The sequence below is a fragment of the Nothoprocta perdicaria genome, unplaced genomic scaffold, assembly GCF_003342845.1.
Source record: "Nothoprocta perdicaria isolate Ctin4 unplaced genomic scaffold, notPer1 scaffold_40, whole genome shotgun sequence".
NCBI lineage: Eukaryota > Metazoa > Chordata > Aves > Tinamiformes > Tinamidae > Nothoprocta > Nothoprocta perdicaria.
In genome coordinates this window covers 2,657,708-2,679,778 of record NW_020455644.1, presented here as the reverse complement: position 1 = coordinate 2,679,778, position 22,071 = coordinate 2,657,708, and the positions used below count along the sequence as shown (strand labels likewise).

Genomic DNA, 22,071 nt, shown 5'->3' with positions numbered 1-22,071 from the left:
CTGCAGATAAAAAGCACTAATGCTTTTGCTAGCGATCACGCTTTGTAAATAAAAAAATCTGCATTCTGCAAGAAAAAAAACCCTGCATTCTCTATAATGCAGCAAGTTTTTTTCTCAATTCAATAACTTTACTGTAAAATGCTTTAGCCTTCTAGAATTTTTTCTGTCAACACTTAAGACAAAGTTCATAAAAGTCCCAGCATTTTTCCAATCCTTTCAGTTGCCACAGTTCCTTTATCATCAACTTTTCTTCAAAAGAAGAAAATCATTTTCTTTTAAACTGTACAGTTTATTTTTGTTCACCCCAAAAACTCAGTCTATTAAACTTCTGCACCAGCACCGGTGTGAGCAGTCTCAATTCATTCTCGGGTTTTCTAACAAGACGTTGACAGCTTGCCTTGAGAGCTTTTGACGTCCTTAAAATTAAGGCAATTAAGATTCAAGATAAACCTTACCTAAACGTTTCTTAAAAAAAAAAAAAATGAAAAGAACAAAAAAATCCCACTCTAGATTTAAAACAAGAAGAAAAATAAAATGAGAAAAAAGAGTAGCTTAATTTTTGAGGAAGACAATTGGTTTTCATCGCAACTTGCTCCCTCTTGACATCATCAGTTTTTCTGTTAAAAAAAAAAATCTAGCTACACCTCCAGGTAAATTCTGAATTCAAATGTTCGTCCAGATGAAATGTCAACCCAGCCTTTTTCCTCTGGGTTTTTTCTTTAGGTAAAAAAAAATATAGCAAAAATAAAACTGTCAGACTACATGATGGAACCATTTGCACAGCACATAAAAACACTGTTTTGTTTTCGTTGGGAAAGGTAGGAAAAAAAAAAAAAAAAAGCATTCATTTGACGCCTGTGCAAACTGGAAGCCAACTTCTTGTTCAGTGAAGTTTCTCCATTCAAGGCAAAGATTTCAGACCGACATTCTTCAGTCCTGTTTATTGTCTGTGAAAACAATTGAATTAAAGTGGTCATTAAGTCAAAACAACTTTGAAATAGGCTCCTCTCCTTTCTTTCCACCCAATTCCCTTTAAAACTTATCCAAGTTAAACTAACTTTGCAGCTGTTTAAATACCATACCACCACTAAGCTGAAAATAGGCAGAAACRGGGAACTCTGCTTTGGAGACTTTAGCACATCCTAAGCAGATGATTTTACTCTTGTTAATACTGTGTTTAATGGGCAATCTAACTAYACTGAAACGAGATGAATACGTGGCTTAATACTGTGTAAATATTTCAAGAGTAATACAATAAGAGAATGAATATTTTCATAATATTAAGTGGCACTGTTTATTTTGGATACTAATAACAAAATGAAGGATAAAATTGCAATGGAAGGATACATCCAATTTGCTAATAAGAACACATTTTCGGATGGCAGGAGCAGTTGGACTGCAGAGCAGTTTGCTTAATGAGCCAGTTATGGCTAACTCCATAATAACATTCAAGATTTTATTAATTACAAAAATATTCATTTTTGAATAAACAATGTCAAAATGTTCTAAATTTAGCACAGAGAAGAAGCTAGGCTTGTTCAGCTCCTTTGAGATAACTCTCATTTTGTATTTTTGAGGTTTAAATAAAATTGAGCAACGCATCACATAAAATTTGTCCTAGCCAAGACTGTATGAGATCTCTGGGGAGAGAGAGCGAAAGATTCTTCTTGTAAATACTTTTTAATACAGTCTTATGTGTAAAGCTACTGAGGAGGCTTAGCTATTGTTTCTCCTGCGGCAGCTCAAACTTGTGTGTTTTGAGAAAAACACACTTAAAAAAAATCTCTTCCAACTCATGCTCAACACAAGAAAAGCCAGCACTTTTCCTTTAATGCAAACATTAAGACATTTGCCTTTCTTATTGTTAGATGTATTTTAGTATTAGGAGTTGAATTGTGAGGAATATTGATGGCCTAAAGCATTCACCACAGATCTTTTTCTCCTGCATGGTAAACATTAAACTGACATCAATTTTAAATATTAAAATCACCAAAGAACTTTTTCATTGCATGAAGCATTACAATTAATATTCTGAACCTAGCAACAGATTTATCTGGAAGCAAGATTTATGTATTTACTTAGCGTTTTCTAAAGCAGTTTTCTATGCATAACATGCAGTGAGACTGCTCAAATTGGACTGCTCATCTCCTGGGCTGTTAGTGCCCCTCTGCACATAGTGGGCAGCACATACATCAAAGACTSTTTCCATCAGAGGGTCACAGCACACGCTCTTCAAACTGACATGGAGTTTGCCCACAAAAGGCTCCAGAAAAACTCAATTCTTCCCACATTTAAAAGCAGAGCACTCTATCCAGCAGACAGTTTTGTTCAGGGGTCCAAGAGTGGAATTTCCAGGAGTAGAGAGCTCCATTTAACTACACTTTAAAGATTTCACACACTTTTATGTGTAAAATTAAAGATTTGCAAGGGAAAGAGGTATTCTATACTCAAAATAACTGAGGCAATTTCCTCAGCGTCCTTAGCTCAGAAACAGAGGTTTGCTACACACTTCTGACAGTCAAGCGTCTGACCTGAAGCTTCACTTCTGAACATCCCTGGGTGGGAGCTATCGCAGCAGCCAGCATATTAAATAAAAGAATGTATACTGACTAAAAAGGTAGATTTGTAAAAAGTTGTGTGGTTTATACATGTATGGAGTACAAAATCTTTATTCTACTCAATTCATTCTGAGTAGTTCCCTCTCTTTTGTTGTCTGAAATTTCATGACTGTAGCAAGGAAAATAAATACAGTCAAATACACTGTTAAAACTTGTCTCCTGTCCAATCAACTTGTAAGAAATCCTTTTACAGTGTCTGCCTTTTCCTTTGTCTATGTCTGATAAAATCATTACCTGGTMATTTTAATAACTTCCTGCCTATTGCTTTGAAAATACCTGTTGTATGTTGTGTGCTGCTTGGTATTGATAAAGGTGACCTTATGCAAAGGAGATTAATAAAATTAYAACTCAATTGAAAAAAACCTTTGCTTTTATATGAATGGTTAATGACATATTCAGGCATGAGTGTTTTTTTAACAGAGACTTGATTTTGCTTGTTTCTACAGCCTTTGAGACTTTGCATTTTTGCCCACAACTGACAGACACAATTCAGGAGTCATCATTTTAAAAAATTGGAAGTAATAATAAAAAATCTGTAGTGGATCTGCATTTGTGATTAAAAAAGAAATTCCTCTGATTATTAATGCCAGTGTTGTTAGACCAGTATCCATCATTGCAACAAGGCAGTAATTGACAAGGAAAAATGAGGTATCTCATTCTCTGAGAAGCTGTGAACTTACAACACTAGCCAAAAACACAGTACTCATTTCAGTAAAGATTTGCAATGTAGTTTCATGTGAGAAAAATATCAGAATCAATTGCTCACAGATACCTATGAGGGCTTCTGCATGTATGCCTTTGCTCTGATACTGAAGTGAAAGGGAACTGGACCATGGGAATGGTCAGCTCCAAATCCTTTCAGAATGCAATCATCACATCAAGGGAACAGCATGGTACTGTAATATACACTTGTCTCTTTGCACATTCTAGTATGTAAGTTTTTTGCTGTTTTTTTTTATAGACACTAGAGAGACTTGATGGTTAGAAGGTGTGCATATATAAATGCATAARTAAAATGTGTCTCCAAAATAGAATACTGGTTATATCCAAAAACAAAACAAAAGGGCTATATGTATACAGATATATAGATATATGTAAAATACATATATAGACAAATAGGGAGTGATGTCCATTTGTGGTAGTCAAAAAGGGAGACTGTGTGATCTAATGCCATTTGTTATTCATCTACTAGACAAACAGGGGCCAAAAAAAAAAAAAAAAAAACTAAGAGAACTGACAGAATGGTCAGAATTCTAAGCTTTTCTATGCCATATCTTATGCCTTTTGCACTGTAAGTACTATGTTATGAGGGACTGACTGATATGTTTAACATATGTTCTTGTATGACGATTTGCCTACTCCATTCCTGAGAATGAAAACTTTCTCTTTAACTTTCTCTTTTTTTGAATGAAAAAAGTCTCTTTTTGTAGTGGTGCTGACACCACCAAGGAACATCTGCTAGAAAGGATTTGATCTGAGGCAGAGCACAGTTCCTAAAATCCATCCCACCTGTACCAGTCCCTGTGATTACTCAGTCACCTGCCTAAGCAAGTTAGTCTTTTGTGAGAACCATTTCTAGTGTGACATAGGAAGGAGGTGCCTGAGGATTACTCTAAAGAAGAGACAGATCATCTCTGTAGATGTTCTGTGTCCAACCATCACTGTTTAGATCTTGAGTTTTCCCAGCTATCCCATGGGAAGCAAATAAAGTGAGCAGGGGACAAAAGAGAGAAAGAATGGTCCTTCTCCCTCCCCCTTTTGTTATCCCTTCTCCCCTTCCAGTTTCTACCCCCTCAGTGTCTACACAGCACCAGTTGTGCACACACACTGAACACCAAGCTGGTGCAATTCCTAYTGCTTCACTAGCCATACTTTCAGAAACTCATCTTTAGATGTGTTACACACCAATATTTTCACCAATGCAAAATATAGGCCCTCATGGTATCTGATAGCAGATGCCAGCTTAGCTCAGCATGGTCATTGCTAACACAGTTGTTGAGTCTTCCAGAGTTCAGAATATGCAGAACACATTTAGAGAGCATATTGTTGAAGGCAGAAACTCAAAGGCAATTTGTCAAACTAAGGCCATCAGCCAAAACCTCTATGTTCATTCAGCCTCCAATGAAACCTACAGTTTCATTTCTATATATCCAGAACTCATCTGAATTTAATGAAGCTACTCTGGATTTTATTGTTGAAATGGAGATTGTATTTTACCCTATATGTCTATTTTCAAGAGACATACCCTTCACTTCACAAAGAACATGCCMACTTACTTAGACTGTTGGTAGGAATATGCAGGCGCATGTTCACTGGATGTTTCCACGGTCATCTGTTGCTGTTGACCACTGGCTTCCTGTGATGAAGATGCTACTGTCTGTGGAGAAGTATCAGCAACGACACCCTAGGGAAGCAAATAACAGAAAAATTTACTAATTTTACTCATATCAGTGAGGCCCAAGAAGGAGCTCAGCACTAGCTCACCATTCCTGTTTCTCTAGATGTACCACATGGCTGAGAGTCTGAGATAGCAGAACCACAAGCTAATGCAAAACACATCATCAGTTTAAGCAGAGCGCTAATCTAGCACTCAGTAGCTTTCTTATTATATAGACACCTATGAAAATTTCCAGTAATAGAAAGTACCCACACATTTGAGTGTAGTTCCCTACCCATTCAAAACCAAAGGCAAAACTCCTGCTTACTTCAGTGGAGCCTGAGTTTTCTCTCATGTTTTTACTATATGTTTATGGCTTTGCTGATTTTCATTTGTCTACCCCAATTCCACAGTGACTTTGCATTTATTTTGCCTGATTTGCAATAAGAATCTAGCCCCTCCACTCTCCGCYTTATTACGTATCATACAGAAATCAACCCTTCCTCAAAAAGTACTCAACTCACATGTGTGCACTTTTTATGTATTTTCCCTTTTAAAAGGAAATTTACTTACACACAAATATAAATCTGTTATGAAGCTTTCCTACAAAAAGACCCTAAATAATAGTTGATATGCTGAACTGAACGTTGTGGACTATTTCTTATCCTTGTTAGACAGTCTGATACTTATTTTTAAGTATTTTAGCAGGCTTCAAAGGAAGCAGCCTTTTCCTTCCTGTTGGTGTTGGGTGTGTTGACCACATGAACAAAGCTAGCAGGTCCCTGGGGGGCACACGGATGATTACTGCACTGCACACAACAGAGCCAGAAGAGGGAGCACAAAGCTCTTGCTTTGTTTTCATTTGAGCCCTATGTAAACAACAGGTAGTTTATTTTAAATTTATCTGTGAAAAAGCATCAGTTTCATTTTTGAAAAATGGAAATGAAAATACATATCTCTGCATATCTATTACTTAATAGGCTGGCWGTACCATTTTCTTCTGTCTGCTTCTTTTTCTCTATCTCCCTGATATTGTCCATCTCACCTTGCAAGTGTAAGCTTTCTGGTGCAGAGACCTTATTTTTGGTCTCTCTTGGTGGAACATGTAGCACACTCGGGTTCTGGTTCATAATGCTACACAAATACAGACTAACAGTAACAATAATCATCATCTCTCCTCTCCATGCCACCATGTCCTTTTAATTTAATTTGCATCTGCCCAGTTGGATACCTACAATGGCTATTCAAAATAGGCATCCATGGCCCATTTGTAACCAAATAATATTTAGAGCAAAACTATCCTCAAGCAAAAAAAGACTAAAACATGACCAGCTCAGTATGAGAGAACAGTGGCRGTCTTTCCAGATGGAACTCATTTGGGAATCTGGGTAATTGCAGAGAATCAGGAGAAACCAGGACAAGTCCACTTGGAGCCATGCCAACAACACTGCTAACATATCATCCTCAAAGCACACGGTAGTCACGACATTGAGTCCAAAGCCAGTGCTGCCAAAGATAAAAAGTASTGAGAGCCTGGCAACCCTCATGTTTTCCAAGAGTTCAGGAGAAGCTATTAAGGACAGAGGGTAAGCACCAGAGAAGTATGTACTGAAGAGGAACACCAGGCCTCCCTCTTGCTCTGCTCAGCCRCCCTTACGAGCTGCACAGTGGCGGAGACCAAGCTGATGCTCTCCAGTAGCTTGTGGTCTACAGGGTTGAGTAAATACTTACTCATTAGACTGTCATCAGCATGACTCAGCCCCAAGGAGGGAGGGAGCGAATCCTTCCTCAAGGATGAAAAAGCACTCAGTCAGTGCATCCTCCTCCACGTCTGTATATACAAGAGGAAGGTTTCCATTGCTCAATCACTTTTCTGGTGGCCAAATGTTTCAGCAATTACCTATACTTGCTAATGATCACATCAAACCCTCCTGCAGGCTTCTCTTCTTGGAATTGCTTTTGGATTCATGGTTTGTTTGTTTCTTTTCCTGTCTTTTCCCATCTCCCTCCCGAATACATGGGGAAAAAATAATCATAGTCACTGATGTTTTATTCTGTGTCCTACTGCACAGCAAAACAAATGCAAAACAAGAGCACTTGCATATCACACAAAACAAACACACAAACAAATAAACAATAAAAGCGGGGGGGGGGTAGGAAAGAAAAAAAAAAACCAAAAAAGAGAGAAGAAAAGTGCAGTCCTATTTTTAAAAGCAAACAGATACACCATTCCATAAAGTGACTTTAGGTCCCTTTCAAACAACAGGCACAGGGAGATGTAATCGAGAAGGGTTGTGTTGCCCCTTCCCTCTGTTTTCATGGATAGGTTTAAACTTACTTCAATAGGGACAGCTGTTGGAGGCACAGGAGTGTACTGGGGAATGTAGGTCCCTTGCATAGGTGCAGCAGCAGTCATGTACTACAACAAATCAAAGGCAAATTAACATTAGAAAAACACAATCAAGTTGCATAGAGTGTAGTAGAAACATGACACYTCCAATTTCCTGTACAGTTTGTTGGTTAGGGTATACTCAATTAGCATTCTTTTAATTAATGATTTTAGTGAATGTAGGTAATATCATAATCTTCATAATGTGAACTGCAACGTGAGGTCACATCTCAATATAGGGAACAGCAAAAGATGTTACTGGCAGGAGACTCCTATTTGTACTTACAGAAACAAAACAAAAACACACATAAAAGAGCATGATAGCAGCATATATACAGTGGTTACAGATATAAAAGGGTCTAAATGATCTTCTGGGATCTTTTAGTGTCATCTGCAAAAAACTAAGCATGAAATTTGAGATTTATTCCATTCTATATATAATCCTTTAAATAAGATCAATGGAGTTTACAGGGATACAAGTTGCTGGGGTGGGGAGTAAGGGAGGTGTGGAACCAAGAAAGAAGACAGGAGGAGGAAGAGATTTCTGAGAGCGTCTCCCTTTGTACATATAAGCCCTAACTAAATTTTTATCCATCATTCTTAATATCTTTTCCAAGCATCTAGAGACTTCTCCAAATTACTGTTATAGAACCACATGTTATTAGCTTTTCTCTTACAAACACTGCAAGAAACTTTTTTTTTTTTTAAATTTAGGAGTGGATGTGGATTTTACCATTAGTATGGCACTAATCTCTTTACATACAGCACTTCCTAAATAGCTCTTGAGCTGAATGCAACAGATTGTTCAAATCTTCAAATAAAGTCGGAATATTAAGTTGTCACATCTATATGTACTTTTCCTTCAACAATCCAGTCCTAACTGTACGTCTTCACTGACAAGAATCTCAGAATGTGCTCAATCCCATGACTGACTATATGACACTTCCACTACATGTTATCTTCAAAGACATGCCGAAGATCTGAATCTACCCAGAATGTATTTGATGAATTTTAAAATGAGTTAAATATAGCTTGGCTTCCTGGCAGAGCTAGGAAGTGCTTGCAAGAYTTTATTCTGCTGTTCATAGTAAAATTTACATTTAAAGCACTCTCTCACCTCAATTTTAAAATAACTGGATGGTTTGATATGCCTGTCACAAACATGCATTATGAAATTGCAAAGTGGGGTGCAGAAAATGCTGGAGAAGGGGCTTAGTGAATGAGAACGGCAGATTTAGCAATCCCAGCACTAAAATTTGAAGCCCTCATTCAAACGAAAAAGAAAAGGAATGACCTAAATGAATTTGTTTTCTATAGAAAAGAGCCAGTAAAGAACATAGAGGGAACAGAATGTAAACTTGCATTATAAGTAGCACATTGTGCTGAAAATCATTGCAATATTGTTGTGGCAATTCACAGCGTTTTCTTTAACTTGGGCAAAGAGCGACYGGAGCACCCCCAGTGTATTTGTGCCATGACTTTCCACAGCTCCTTCTTCTTCAGCAAGAGAATTGAATTCAATAGTTTTCTTATGAATGCTAAGCCACCAAAGACATTAGCCCAACGATCCCCATTGTCCTCCGTACAGAAGGGCTATTCTCCTGCCTCAAGGATTAGGAACTAATGAGCCTGTTGCAGCAGGGTGTTCCAGAGCTGCTTCCGTTGCATTCAGGCCGCTCTRTCATGTTGCCATCACATGTCGGGCTGACAGCTGCTGGGCACCATTGTTCTACACGTGTCAATATTTAGCATCAACCCAAGGCACTCACTCTTCCACTTCTGCAAAGACTTGCAAGGGTTTTAAATACCTCTCCAAGCTAGTTTCTCCCAAAGGAATATATATCTTCTTAATTAAAAGCTTTAATTTAAAGAACAAAGGGGCCTCATTCAACTTTGATTTTCTCAGACTTCTTCCCTGAAACTAGCAGATCATCAGCACACACTCAGACTCCTAAGATGCAATTGTATGCTATCTTTTTACCTTAAAAAAACACCTACAAGTTTTATTATTACAGACATCCAATTATTCAACTGCCTCTAAATTCAGATCACTTCTTTTTTTTTTTTGCAAAATCATTTGGCATTGCATTCTGTAGCACCACAATAGAAAGTGTCCAGGAATTAATTTGTATCTTTGTTGGCACTGCCACCGTTGCTTTTGGTATTGCAAGAGCATGGACAGAGTATTCCATGCTGTGCCAGCTGCTCTAAAGGAATTTTCTTCTTCCCTGTKTACAACATTCTGCCTGGGCAAATGTCCATAGTAAGGGTGGCTTAAACTTCTGGTTAAATTGTTTGGAGTTCTTCTGGGTCAACTGAACCAAGGACACAAATGAAATCACAGTTTTTCTAGAAAAAAAAAWTTGGCCTATATAAGTTAGCCAAGGTCCAGCCCAATGGTGAAGTACTGCTGCTTAAGGATTGCCTCTTGCCCACATAGTATCAGGCTAGTATATATTATGGGGTCATACACTGTGGTAGAGAACCCAAGTGGAGTGGAGTACCCAAGTATCCTTAATACATTTATCTTGGTGAAATTAAACGTAAGCTCACCATTTCACAAAAGAGTAACCAGATCAACAACTAAACATGCAGGAAGGCTTGGAAATGATTCCTAGGCTCCAGGCTCTCACTGAAGGACTCTCTGAGAAGCCTGTATAGAAGTGAACAAAACTGTAAGAAACAACTAGAGCTTAATTCCCAGAGATGTGCCGCTGGTCTTAAGTATCTAAATCCCCTTGACGTCCATAAGGAGTCCCACCTGAGACCATTGCTTCATCTGCTTTCATCATTGGAAGCCTGGCACTGAGATGCTGCTTTAATTTAGTTTGTTTAGTAGCGTTAATAGTGTAAGGAAATGGATTCCTGGGCACACAGTGAGCCCACTAGAGTTCATATCTCTCCTCGTTCTCTCTGCCCCTTCCCTTGGCTATTTCATGTAGTGGTGTGCTGTGGATGGTATGTACTGGCCACTTGGGGATGTGGGAAAAAAAGTCCTAAATAAGTTCTGAGATTCAGAGGAAAATTGAACCGTTTACATCTGACCTGCTCAGGACCACCTGGGATGAGGACATCCCTCAGCTGAAGGACTTTTGTAGTGATGCAGCTGCAAATGGACTAGAGATCCAGTAGAAGCATATAGTCTTCATATGGATACCCATCTGCCTCAGGAAACTAATTTAAGTTAGAAGCAGGCAGATGACAAACACAGAGGACATCTCTGTTAGAAGACTGTCACTGAGATTTATCTTCCCTGTGAACCAGACTCACTAAAGGCAAGCTGTTTGTCCATATGTACATGTGAAAGAGAGGCAGAGACACTTGCATACTTAGCTTAGAAGAAAGCATTTAATTCCACTAAAAGTTAACTGAAATGAGAGAAACTGAAAAATCCAAGTCCATTCTTTCTTTGTCACACATTTCCATTAGGATTAAAGATTCTTGGGCTGGAATGTGATCGGTCATTCAACCAACTATGCACAAGGCAGAAGAAAAGATTGCTCATTCTTCAACAACCATGCAGCTTTGTTGGTCTAAAAGTAGAAGCTGCTTATTTCTGACAGTAAAATGAATAGTGACTCTACAGGCAGAGATGACAGATCTGCTGGGTAAAAGGGGGCTTGTTTGGTACTCTGACTCTTGAAAGCTGATCATTTCTACCAGGGAGAAAATAGAGACATTGCTTGCTGCTGGTGCTGGTGCTCTTAACTTATTTCTAAACTGCTATTATTTTCTTCATAAGTATACAGAGTGCATGTTCTCAGCAGTGTCCGTGTACAGTATTCTAATAAAAAAGCATGCTTTCCAATGACTGACTGCTTAATTTTGACTTCACATATCAGGGCACCAATTTAGCTTATTTCATACAGGAGATATTCTGCTCACACCTTGTTGTGATATTTCATTCTTTTGGGAAATGCTTGCAGTATATGACAAATATATAGCTGGAAAATGAGAAAGTAGTAAAATACACTTACACCATGACTGCACTGMGAGAATCACCATACATGACGAGGAAGAGTTAAAGAGAAGGAGGTAACAAATGGATGAGAAGGCGGGCAGACAGGGAGAAAATGAAACTGTGGGAACGATAATGTTTAATTCAGAGAGCAACATCAGTTCTTACAGATCTGTGAACAGTGGGGTGTCCCAGCTTGTCTTCAAGCAAGACATTTCTGGAGCCTGCAGTGAACACTAAACCCATAAAAGCGCAGGCAGTGGGAAGAGAACAAAGAGGGAAGGCGGATATCTCTATCTGGTTTCCACCATTTCTCACACCAAAGGTGGAACTGAGTGACCTGAAGGGAATTTGCAGGAGCTTTACATAAAGAATAAGGTACAGCTTATTAATTGCCCTTGCACGTCTCTGCTCTGCCATTCCTGGGCCCAGATTAAGGGACTCAGCAAGGAACTTCAGCTGTAATGCATTGCAAACACTTCCAAGATCAGCTATTTGTGGCTGCATTTGAACAGAAGCAACACCTGCAAGACCAAATGCCTCTTGAAACTTAGTTTAAACCATCAGAAGACTCTGGCCACATGCCTTGTTTGAATTTTGGAGCTCTTTAATAGATATTATTAAAAGACACCCTAAAGTACAATTCTATTTACAGGTGTCATTGCCTATCAAATAGCACAGCTGTGATTAGAAGAAGACTGCTCGACACACAAATTAAATACCTTCTAAAAAGCAATGCAAACATGCTGCTTTCTGGAGTTTTGCTTTATTTTTATATAAACATATACCTGTTGCAAAGATTACTTTTCTTTAACGTCCATGCTCCTGAGAGGCACAAAGGCTTTTCAGTCACAATCAGAGCTAAATTGCAGAATCCTGTTAGAGGATATCGAACCTATGTGTATTAAATGAGGAAGGATTTCACAGTCTGGTCTTTAGCAGCTATTTGTGGCTTCATATCGGTGCATGTGCTACAATGCAGTGATAATGACTTAGCCTTTTAGGATTCTCAGAACTAATGCCAGGGTTTGCTGAGTTTTGTTTTTAAAGCATCTGAGAAGTCTAGACACTGCATCACTAACAGAATTATGTGAAAACATTTGCACTGCTGAAAAACTGAAGGAAATGACACTGTTGCTAGATTTATTTTTGTCCTTTTTTTTTTCTTTTTTTTTTCATAAAGGAAACCTGTCCTTCTACATTCAAATCTCTTTCCCTGAAAAGAAGAAAAAAGTCCATCTGTCTTTAACCTTTGTCAAGTGGTTATAACTTTAATGACACACAGAATAAAATTACTCCTTTTTCAATGCTGGTTCCACCTTCTCATTTGAAAAYAATCTATTCTGCGGTAGAAAAGCCCATTGCCTTGCTGTGCCCTCTTCTCCTAGTCTGGCTCAGAGATGGAGGAACACAGGAATGGAAAAGGCCCATCTAGTTCATCAACGCCAGTAGCAGTTCAATGAAATACAATATCCAGCAGCTACAGTTTTTACTTTTAACTTCAAATATCTTTTGCTACTCAGAAGCATTCTCATTTTCTAGCTCAATCCTGTAATTATTCAATGGCTCATATTAATCTTAGTTTTTTTCCCAATTAAAGAAAGTGAGAATAAGAAAGATAGGGAGTTTTTGCATATATTACAATATTTTTGCTAATAATTATCAGCCTAAAATATAATGCTATTTTACCACACAATTACCATAGCACGATCAAGAATAGCACTGTCATTCAACAGAATCCCATCTCTGGGCCACTGCACTCTTTGTTCAGGCAGAGAATAGAAATCTTTACAAGATTTAACCTTCTTTCCCTGCAGCTCAGTAATACAAATGTATTTAGGAACACCAGCTATCACTTCCTTTTCAACCCTCCTAATGAGATGTTACCTAATTCTCAAGTTAGTTAAATGAAGGTAGAGAGAATAATAACTTCAAGAACTATATTTACAAACTAATCTCCTCTTCAGGGGATTTAAGTGTCTGTCACAAATCCATACCTTTGGAAAGCAGAGTAATACAAAGGTACTGAAGAAACAGTGTGGATAAACTAAACCTCCATATTAACCCATCTTTATTTCCAAAATTCAGGTTCACTACTAAAGGAGAGTGATCGGGGCTAATCAGATAAAGAGCATTTAGAGCAAATGAATGGGTGAGCAGTTCAGGTCACCACATGCAGCTGTGCACTCATTAGCATACAAATCCAGGCTTTGTACAAACTGCACTTAATGCAAACAGCACTCCAGGAAAGTCTAAACAAGAAGTATAACACAAAAGTTAATACATTCATTTTAACCACTTTTTTTTTAGACTCTAAAGGCTGACATCATAAAGGAGCTTAAAGGCACTTACCAATATCTGAAAAGAGGGGAAATGGAGGAAAACCCATGAGGTTTTTCCTTTTCTGATTATATCCTGCCTTATAGCCAAATGRAACTTTGTATAGGAATCCTCCATGTTCTCAGTTTCTTGGTATTTAGTTCTCTGCAGAAAAGATTTTTTTTTTTTTCCTTTTTTCATTACTTTCTTTGTACCTGTTCTGCCTATATATGTTGTAAGATCTCTGGGGCAAGTTTTGGAGCACGGGTTTGTTACGGACTGACCCACCTGCAGCACCCTATACAGAAATGGTACCACGACTCTATCATAAAAAAAAGTGAACTGCATCAGTCTTGGTCAGCCAGGATCAGTGACCACTGAGATTCTGCCATACTTGTACTCTCTGAGATCTTGTATACTAAGGATTAAAGGTGCTATGCAGGAGAACTATAATGTCTGACACAAAAACTCCCTGTGTAACCCCTTCACTGGAAATTTGCCTGTATTTCTATCTAAATACAATTTTTTCTATTCATCTGTGATGAATGGCTGCTGACAGGCAGAAGAAAGCCTGAACCATTATAATATTCTCAGCATAAATAAATAAATAAATGTCAGTGAAAATACAACTCTCAACACAAGCATGTTAAGCTATCATTATATTATATTAATATAATAAAAGTAAATCTGTCTTCTAGAGGTTGTTAAACCTCCATGAATTTGAAGACTTTGAAGAAAGGCAAATTATTGTGTGCAAACTTCCAAACTATGGATGTGTTGTTATAACAACATGAAAAAAAAAATCCTTGGATTTGTTAAATAGGATTTGTTAAATAACATTAATTCTCATCAGTTGCTCAACAGTTACATATGCCTTTCATTTGCTCTTTCAAATCAGGCTTAAGAGTGGACAACCTATSGGCTGACTGTTAAAGAAAAGATGGAAGCAAGGATAACTAAAAGTTAAAAAAAAAGCAATAGAAATATGCAAATGTTACCTGAATATTAGTATTTCTAATTAGCCAAGGAAGCAGGAGGCGTTTCATCACATCCTGCATGAAAATGCAGTCGTGCTTGACAGATATAATGCAGAAAGATGTTACCAGGACACCACAAAACAATACCTTGGATGCTCTTAAAAGCAGATAAAGAATGGAGCTGCTCAGTCTTTAATCTCAAAAAAAAAAAAAAAAAAATAAAAAAAAAAAAAAAAAAAAAAAAAAAAAAAAGGGATGTCAAAGCTTTATCTAGATCTAGAGGTGGAAGACAATTTGCCAATTCAATAATCACAAAATATCTTGCAGACACTGCTTGTACATTTCCTGCTAGAGTTACACTGGTAATGGTAGCACTAAGAGGCCCTGAAAATCAGACTTTCCTCCCATTTTGATGAGGAATATCCAAGTTCCTGCACTCAAGGGGGAATGCATCCTCTGGGACATGCTGGCCTTTGTGTGAATGCAAGGAAAATCAGCCGGCTTGCTGGCAGACCTGTGCAGACAAATGTCCTACAAAACCACAGTGTGGGTGGCACACATCCAGCAACCCTCTGCAGGGGAGCACTGAAGACTGTCGTTTTTATACAAGCATGGAATCAGCTCTGATGATCCACCTCCTGGGCCACCTTAATTTGAGGACCTTTCATGTCCTTAAAAGCCCTGGCTGTCATGGCTGCATGAGAGCATTAAGGGCCTCCAGGATGCTTGACAYGGACTTGGGATCTTTGGGCTGGGAGTGGAAGAGCTCCAAGAGCCTCCTCTGCTCTTTGGGTCTCAGGAAAGCTTTACAATTCTCTTGTCTTCTGCAGCTCATCTGGGAATGTGCAGTCCCCACTGAAGGTCCCAGCTGGTGCCCTGATTCTCCTCCAGGACAATCCCACTGGGGCTTCTGCCCAAAGCAGCCTTGCCGGGGCCTTCGAACTTGCCAGGGATGCAGCTCCCAGCACTAATCTCTTCCTAAGTAAGCAGTGCTCTAAGCCAGCTCATTAGGAGATCTGGAGGCCTGCCCAAACCATCAGACATGGTGGGGCTGCCCCGGAACGTGAAATCCTGGCAGAGCCTTTGCAGCTGCTGACTGAGAGCTGACACGGAGCAGGAGAGCAACCGAGAGGGATGTTTACATCGGTCAGCAGCTGTTAGGATCCTGCAGACTATATTTGGATTGGAGAAACTACAAGCTTTTGTTTCCAGAAACTATTTTTTTTTTGTTTGTTTGGAATTTCTGCTTCATGGGAGAATCTTTTTGAGTTTTTAAAAGATGAATCAGAAAAAAATGTGAGATTTACTTGCCACACATTGGCAATCATGGATGCTGCTCAGCTAGCTCTTCTTTGGAGTAGACTGCTCTTTGTAGCTGATGAAAATATCAACACATCTAGAATACTATGTTTTAAAAAAATGCAGTACACTACATTGTTTCTCACTAGAATATGAACTGGGTCAGTTAAAATCTTCAAATGTATTTACATGATCATTAGCTGTGCTTACATGACAGGGCAATAGAAAGTTGCTATACTAGACTTTTCTTGTGATTTTTTTTTCCTACTTCACACAAAATCCTGCAGCTTTTATGGCATAAAGCTCCCCTTAAAATTGAAGTCAGTGCCCTACTCAGTGTGACTGAGTATTTCAGAGTCTGCCCCTAAGCATATTAATTTGCAGCTGTGGGAGGATCTCTGAAACACATGATTCTGCATCAGCTCCATCGCTGTAAGACCACAGGAAAAAGCCTGCCTTTTGCCTAGTTCCTCCTTAAGTGCATTGAATTATATAGTCATGTCATAAGCTTATCTATTAGGTATATGCTGAGAGTTGCTTACAGTATTGAATTCTGAAATTTATTTTGGGGCAAAAACTGCAACTAATCTCCCTCAAATTAAGTATCCATTTTTTTTAATCCAAATGAGGAAAAAAAAAAGAAAAATACCAAGTAAATACAGCAGAAGAATAAAATGGAATAAGAAAGAAAGAAATCCATCTTGACACTTCAAAAGATGCTCCTTCTTCACCTTAATGTTCCCTGTCTTATCAATGAATCACTAATTTCCTGATCAAACTGTCTTAAGAAGTTTTATAGAATGTTTCCCTTTTCTGAGTACGTCTTTCATATTATTTCCACGTATTATTTGCTTTTCCTAGTACTGGGATACCTTATTTCACTGGGAAGACGTGGTCAGCAGAGCTGATGAAATCTAAGAGACCCACCCAAGGATGCTGAATGTCATTTGGTGCAGGTGGGCAAGTTTAGGCTCAGATAACCAAAGTGCTTTCCTGCTTCCCAGAACAYGTTATTTAAGACATTTTCTGGGTGTGCTTAGTGTTTCTTTCCCCAGGAATTACATTAGCAGTGCTTGAAGGGGCCAGTAAAGCAGATGTGTTTCAGAGCTGGCTGCACAGCAGCATTCCAAGGCTACTCTTTGTACTGCTGCAATGCTGGCTTTCCAGAAGAGACAGAGTCAGCTCGTACACAGTCAAATTATATACAATTACCAATCCGTACAGATTTGTGCTTAAACACCCTCTTACAGTCCTGGATAACATAAGCATAGATAATGGTGATATTAATTTTAATATTTTTTTAGGCCTAATACAGTCCATGCCAAGAGAAAAAGCAACTCTCTTTAGCAGAAAGGCAAAGCCTCAATCACTCTTGTCCCTACTCTCAGTGTATAGATTGTAAATAGTTGTAGACCGAGCTAAAAAAAGGGTAATAACTCTCTCAGGTAAACACTTGATAGAAGAGCAGGCCACAATGGTTGTGCGTGTTGTATTTTTTCAAGTTAGCACATTCTGAGAAAAATAAAAAACAAAGCCAGAGTCTGTTTCATTCCTCCTCTTCTCCTCCACATCCTGCTAGGGACGGAATTTGAGAAGGATAATCCACGGAGGTAATCTACACCAGGGAAGACATTAATACATGTAGAGACACCCATATTTCCTCCTTATGAATGCCCTTTATATGACAGAGTTGTCCAAACAGCACTTAAGGAACAACAGCAAAATACTCGACAGACAGATGTGATAAGTTATGGCTCAAAATGTTGGCGTGCCAGACAGAAAGGGTGACTTTTTTTTTTCTCTGAAAATCTTTTAAGGTAAACTCACTCTGCGTCCACTGGCATGAAGCCATTTTTCTATAAGCTCATATTACAGCGGTGTATTTCTAATGGATTGGGTACGGTGCTTTTCCATTTTGCTAATGAGAAAAGCTAAAGGCCATTACTTGTTCTGATTAAGATCCCGAGGGAAGAAATGTGATGTGTATATTACCAGGCCATACGTAAAGGAAGTATGTGGCATTTCTAATCAATCAGATGAAGGGTAGACAAAAAAAAMCCCTCTTATCCTGTGACTGCAGAGGAAGAAGATATAGGGGGAAGAAACCATAGAAAGTGTCTTTAAAAGGTGACTTACGGGAATCAGTTATAATGATATTAGTAAGATCAATGACTAGAGCTACTATCTGGGAAGGATGTAATTACCAAAATGAAAACTTTCAAATGGGAAGCCTGATCAAGGGCAGAAGTACTGTCATATATCTCCGAGCACTGTCAGCTCTCACAGAGACAATGTATTCCAGGGCATCTCCTGAGTGTTACAACACGACGGAGTTGAGCTCTGTTTCCGTGGCGGGGGAAACAGGCAACTTTGCATCCAACTCAAAAGCACAGTTGACTCTTGGAGTTCAAGATAAGCAAAAGCAAGGCAAGGAAAAGAGAAGAGAAAAAAGGGAAATCTCCTGTCTTGTCTGTTTTTAAGAAAAGTTTGCAGTAGTGCACGTTCAAATACAGTTTCAGCTGAAATACAGCAAGTGGTGTAGACCAGTGAGCTTTTCAGCTCAAGATCTTAAGATCAAGCCAAAAAATGTACTGAGAATCCCTGCTGTATTTTCAAAAAGAATATCTGCTAAGATTTTTCAATATGCAATTTGCAAACATTTAATCCTGACTGAATAAAACTTTATCAAAATTATACTTGGTTGAAATATGATGTCTAGAGACATTTATTCATTCCTTTTTAAACGAATGTGTAGTTATCGCTTGAAAGTGCTACAAGGTACATATTCTACATATTCATATTCACAAGACAAGTGAAACCAATAGGGCTTGGAGATGGGTTCTAAGAAAGGACAAGGTCCTTCAAATGCATCACAATTCTGAGTCAGAGCTGCAGACACATTATTTATAATACATTAATTTCAGTGAATATTATAGCTCACGTCTGAGTAGCAAAACTGTCAAAAATTCAAACACACAGCATCCCCTCAAATGGCATTTGATGTGACAAATAAATAAAATATTACCATCTATAATGGCAAAATGCTAGTAAGTGCTGAGGCCAGTGGGAAGGACAGACTTGTATACTTTCCTGTAACAGTATTAGGGAACCTGGCTTCCCTCTATAGGAAACCAAATCCATGGGAATCCTTCTTTCCAAATCCATGGGAATGATTCAAGTAGATCAACCTGAGCATAAAAGAAATRCTGTAGCATGTTCCCCCATCTGTTTTGAAAGAATAGTCTGAAGAAACACTATGGCTATAAATCTGAAAAACTGCCTTTTACCCTTCCTTGCATGAGAAAGCAATCCTGAAAGAATATATTCCCTTAAATGTCATCAGTGATAAGGCAYAGATGCCACTTACAGTCTTAGTCAAAAAAACATGCCTCACAAGTGAGGAAGCCCACCTACTGCTCCCAAATTGAAATTCAGTCATGCTTAGCTTTCCTTAGAGGCGTATCTTTAAGAAATACTACACAAGCCCTAACAGGAGTTATCAGTGAATGTTTCAGATCTCTCTGCTCCACTCACGCGCAGAGGCACAAATGCTGCACAACGCTGAGACCTGCGCAGGCACATAACCAGCATGGGTGAAAACCTGCCCTCCTGCTCAGAAAGCTGCAGCCCAGTTAGGGAAATGTTCTTCCCAGGAGGATCTTGTATCTGTTTCTAAGCCTGGCTGCCCTTTYGGGTTCTTCGGTGCACCACTTGCGTTTGGTGTGTTAGCCATTTGGCACGCTGATGGAAAGGCTCCAGTGTCTTCATTTTGGACTGGAACTGGTGGACCTGCAAAATATTCCTTTTTTGTTTCCCTTCTATGCTAAAAAAAAAGGAGGGAAAAAAAAAAAAAGAAAAAAGATGAAGTGCTGTGCAAATATTTGCAATGGAGAAGGTCCTAATTGCAGGAAAGATTTTCTTTTCCAAGAATGTGACAGAGATGACAAAGTGGCTATTTTTTTCCATCAAATAAATTTATATCAACACCTTTAGGGCTGTAGGACTTAGCATGATTCACCTTACAAAGAAAGATCACCACTGAAATATGAGTGTTGAACTGAGCTCCCAAGCCTTAAAATAGAAATTGGAACAGTTAACGTTTACAAAGTGTAAAACTGGCTATTCATGAAGCTGTAGAAAGGAATCTACAGTTTTCTTTTGCTTATTAGCTGGTTTCAGGGGCAATAAGTTTAAACCCAGAAGAGGGTGTAGGAGGGTGTGAGTCTGACAGACTGTCCAGCTGTAATATCCCCTACTAGGCTTGATGCAATTATACTTGTGAATTGAAAAAGCATTTGCTTTACTGGCACCCTAGCCTCGGGACTGGAACTTTTTGCTTGTTGTGAAGGATCATAAGAAAACTACCCAGGGCATGAGGATGAAAACAGAAAAAGACAGAAATTAATAACATTAAATACAACCACAAAGACACAGCTGTCCATACTATTTGTTAAGTCAAGGATATGAAAATGTCAAAATGCATTTGCTATTCTTGATGTGTTTTGACAATGGAATTGAGCTGGCTGTAAACTTTTAGTTTACTAACTTTTTCATTACTATTATAGAAGATCTTGCTGACAGGATGAGTTAACGACAGATATTTGGTGAGAAGCAAATCATCTCTAACGTTAGACACACTGAAAAGGTAAGAAGTAAAGACAAATCTAACCAGAATAAGTAAAATCAGCTCCTTTCTTATTGGGAAGAAGGTGCCAAGCAGTTCAGCTGCTGTGACAGGAACAGTCTATCCCTCTGAGGAGTCTTTCCGTCCGAGAAGGTTGGTTTGCCTGGAATGTCCTTTCTGCATCAGAGGTGCCTTTGAGCCATCYCTAGGTCAGCTGTGGGATCTGCTGTCCATGATAAAGAGTCTACCTAGTGGAGTTCATTTTCCTTGAAGGAAACTGAGGCATTATTTTGCTTACTTATCTAAGCAGTGCCRTAAGATTCAACGTTTTGCAGCACTTGAAAATGCAACACGTGTGTAGGTGTCTATTTCTCAGTTACTTGCTATGGAGGATGTTTTTCTAAAGACTCAAGTCCAGGGACTTCCCAGGAGTGAATGATACAGACCATTACTCTGCCATTACTCCTAAGAAAAAATTAAGAGAAAAACCAACAACGAAGATAAGTGGTATGACATGGCCCTGTGCTGCTAGAGTTAAAAAGTTCCTGCAGAGATTGTGCAGCTGCCTCAGCTGAACCGCTTGCAGAAGGGGTGCCGCAGCCTAACAGTAAGTGTTGCAATTTCTTAGTTTGCAAGGGGCCTCGTTTTGTCTGCAAGGCTCTCTATGGAGTAATCACAGTCTGGAGACACTAATCCGTTACACGTCTGTGCCAGATTTGTAATTGCAATCGTATATCACCATTCCTTGGAACACATTTCCAGTAGGGTAGTGTATGCCATAGTGTATGCAATACCATAAAATTCCTAATAGCAAAAGTAAATTCAAGACGATGCTCCGATGCCCAAGCCACATTTTTCTGTTTGGAAACAACATRAAAATATAATGCCGATCGTGCCATTTATAAGAATTTTAATGGAAAGAGAGGCTAGATTTACAGGCCTTGAAATGTATCATTCTTTTCTTTGCCTTCTGTTGCATGTTAATTACTTAAACATTTTCCCTCRGTCGTTTTTAATCTTTAACCCTTATACATTCAGTTATAAAGTAAGGATAGAAATTTCAGGAAGGTCTTTGCTCTTCTCTCACTAGTCAAGGTGAGAAATCATGCTAGGTAACTTCCTTATTCAATACATGTTCATGAACATAAGGGAATTTTTATTTCTGTTTCCATTAATCAGTTCTTATGTCTTGTAGCTCATCAAAGAAATTTGAAATTGTTGCCATTTGTATCATTTTTTACTTACTAGAAAATTTGCGAATATGCAAGAGGATTAATCTTTAGGAAAGTGTAAGTGGAAAGAAAAAGACATCCTTTTTCTTATATCAAAGTGGAAAATTTCAATTAAAATAAAAGAAATTAATTTACAACCAATTTGATGAAGCAGCCATTTATTATCAGAAAGCCAAAGTTTCTGAGAAAACTCTGTCACCTTCACAGGAAATCCGCCATACTAATAGCTAGCTAATAGCTAGCTGGTACCAACCCTACATTAAAAAAAAAAAAAAAAA

At 38.6% G+C, this 22,071-nt stretch overlaps 1 protein-coding gene across 1 annotated transcript in view; it reads right to left on the bottom strand.

Annotated features, from left to right (window-relative positions):
• Window positions 1-4,890: 4,890 nt before the first annotated feature.
• The window catches only part of RBMS3 (RNA binding motif single stranded interacting protein 3), a gene marked incomplete at its 5' end in the record, with an annotated part of 630,487 nt that continues 613,306 nt past the window's right edge, over window positions 4,891-22,071 (bottom strand). Inside the window, 2 exons of the mRNA XM_026045493.1 lie at window positions 4,891-5,022; window positions 7,334-7,414. Coding sequence (XP_025901278.1) covers window positions 4,891-5,022; window positions 7,334-7,414 — 213 coding nt within the window. The remainder of the gene's footprint in view (window positions 5,023-7,333; window positions 7,415-22,071) is intronic.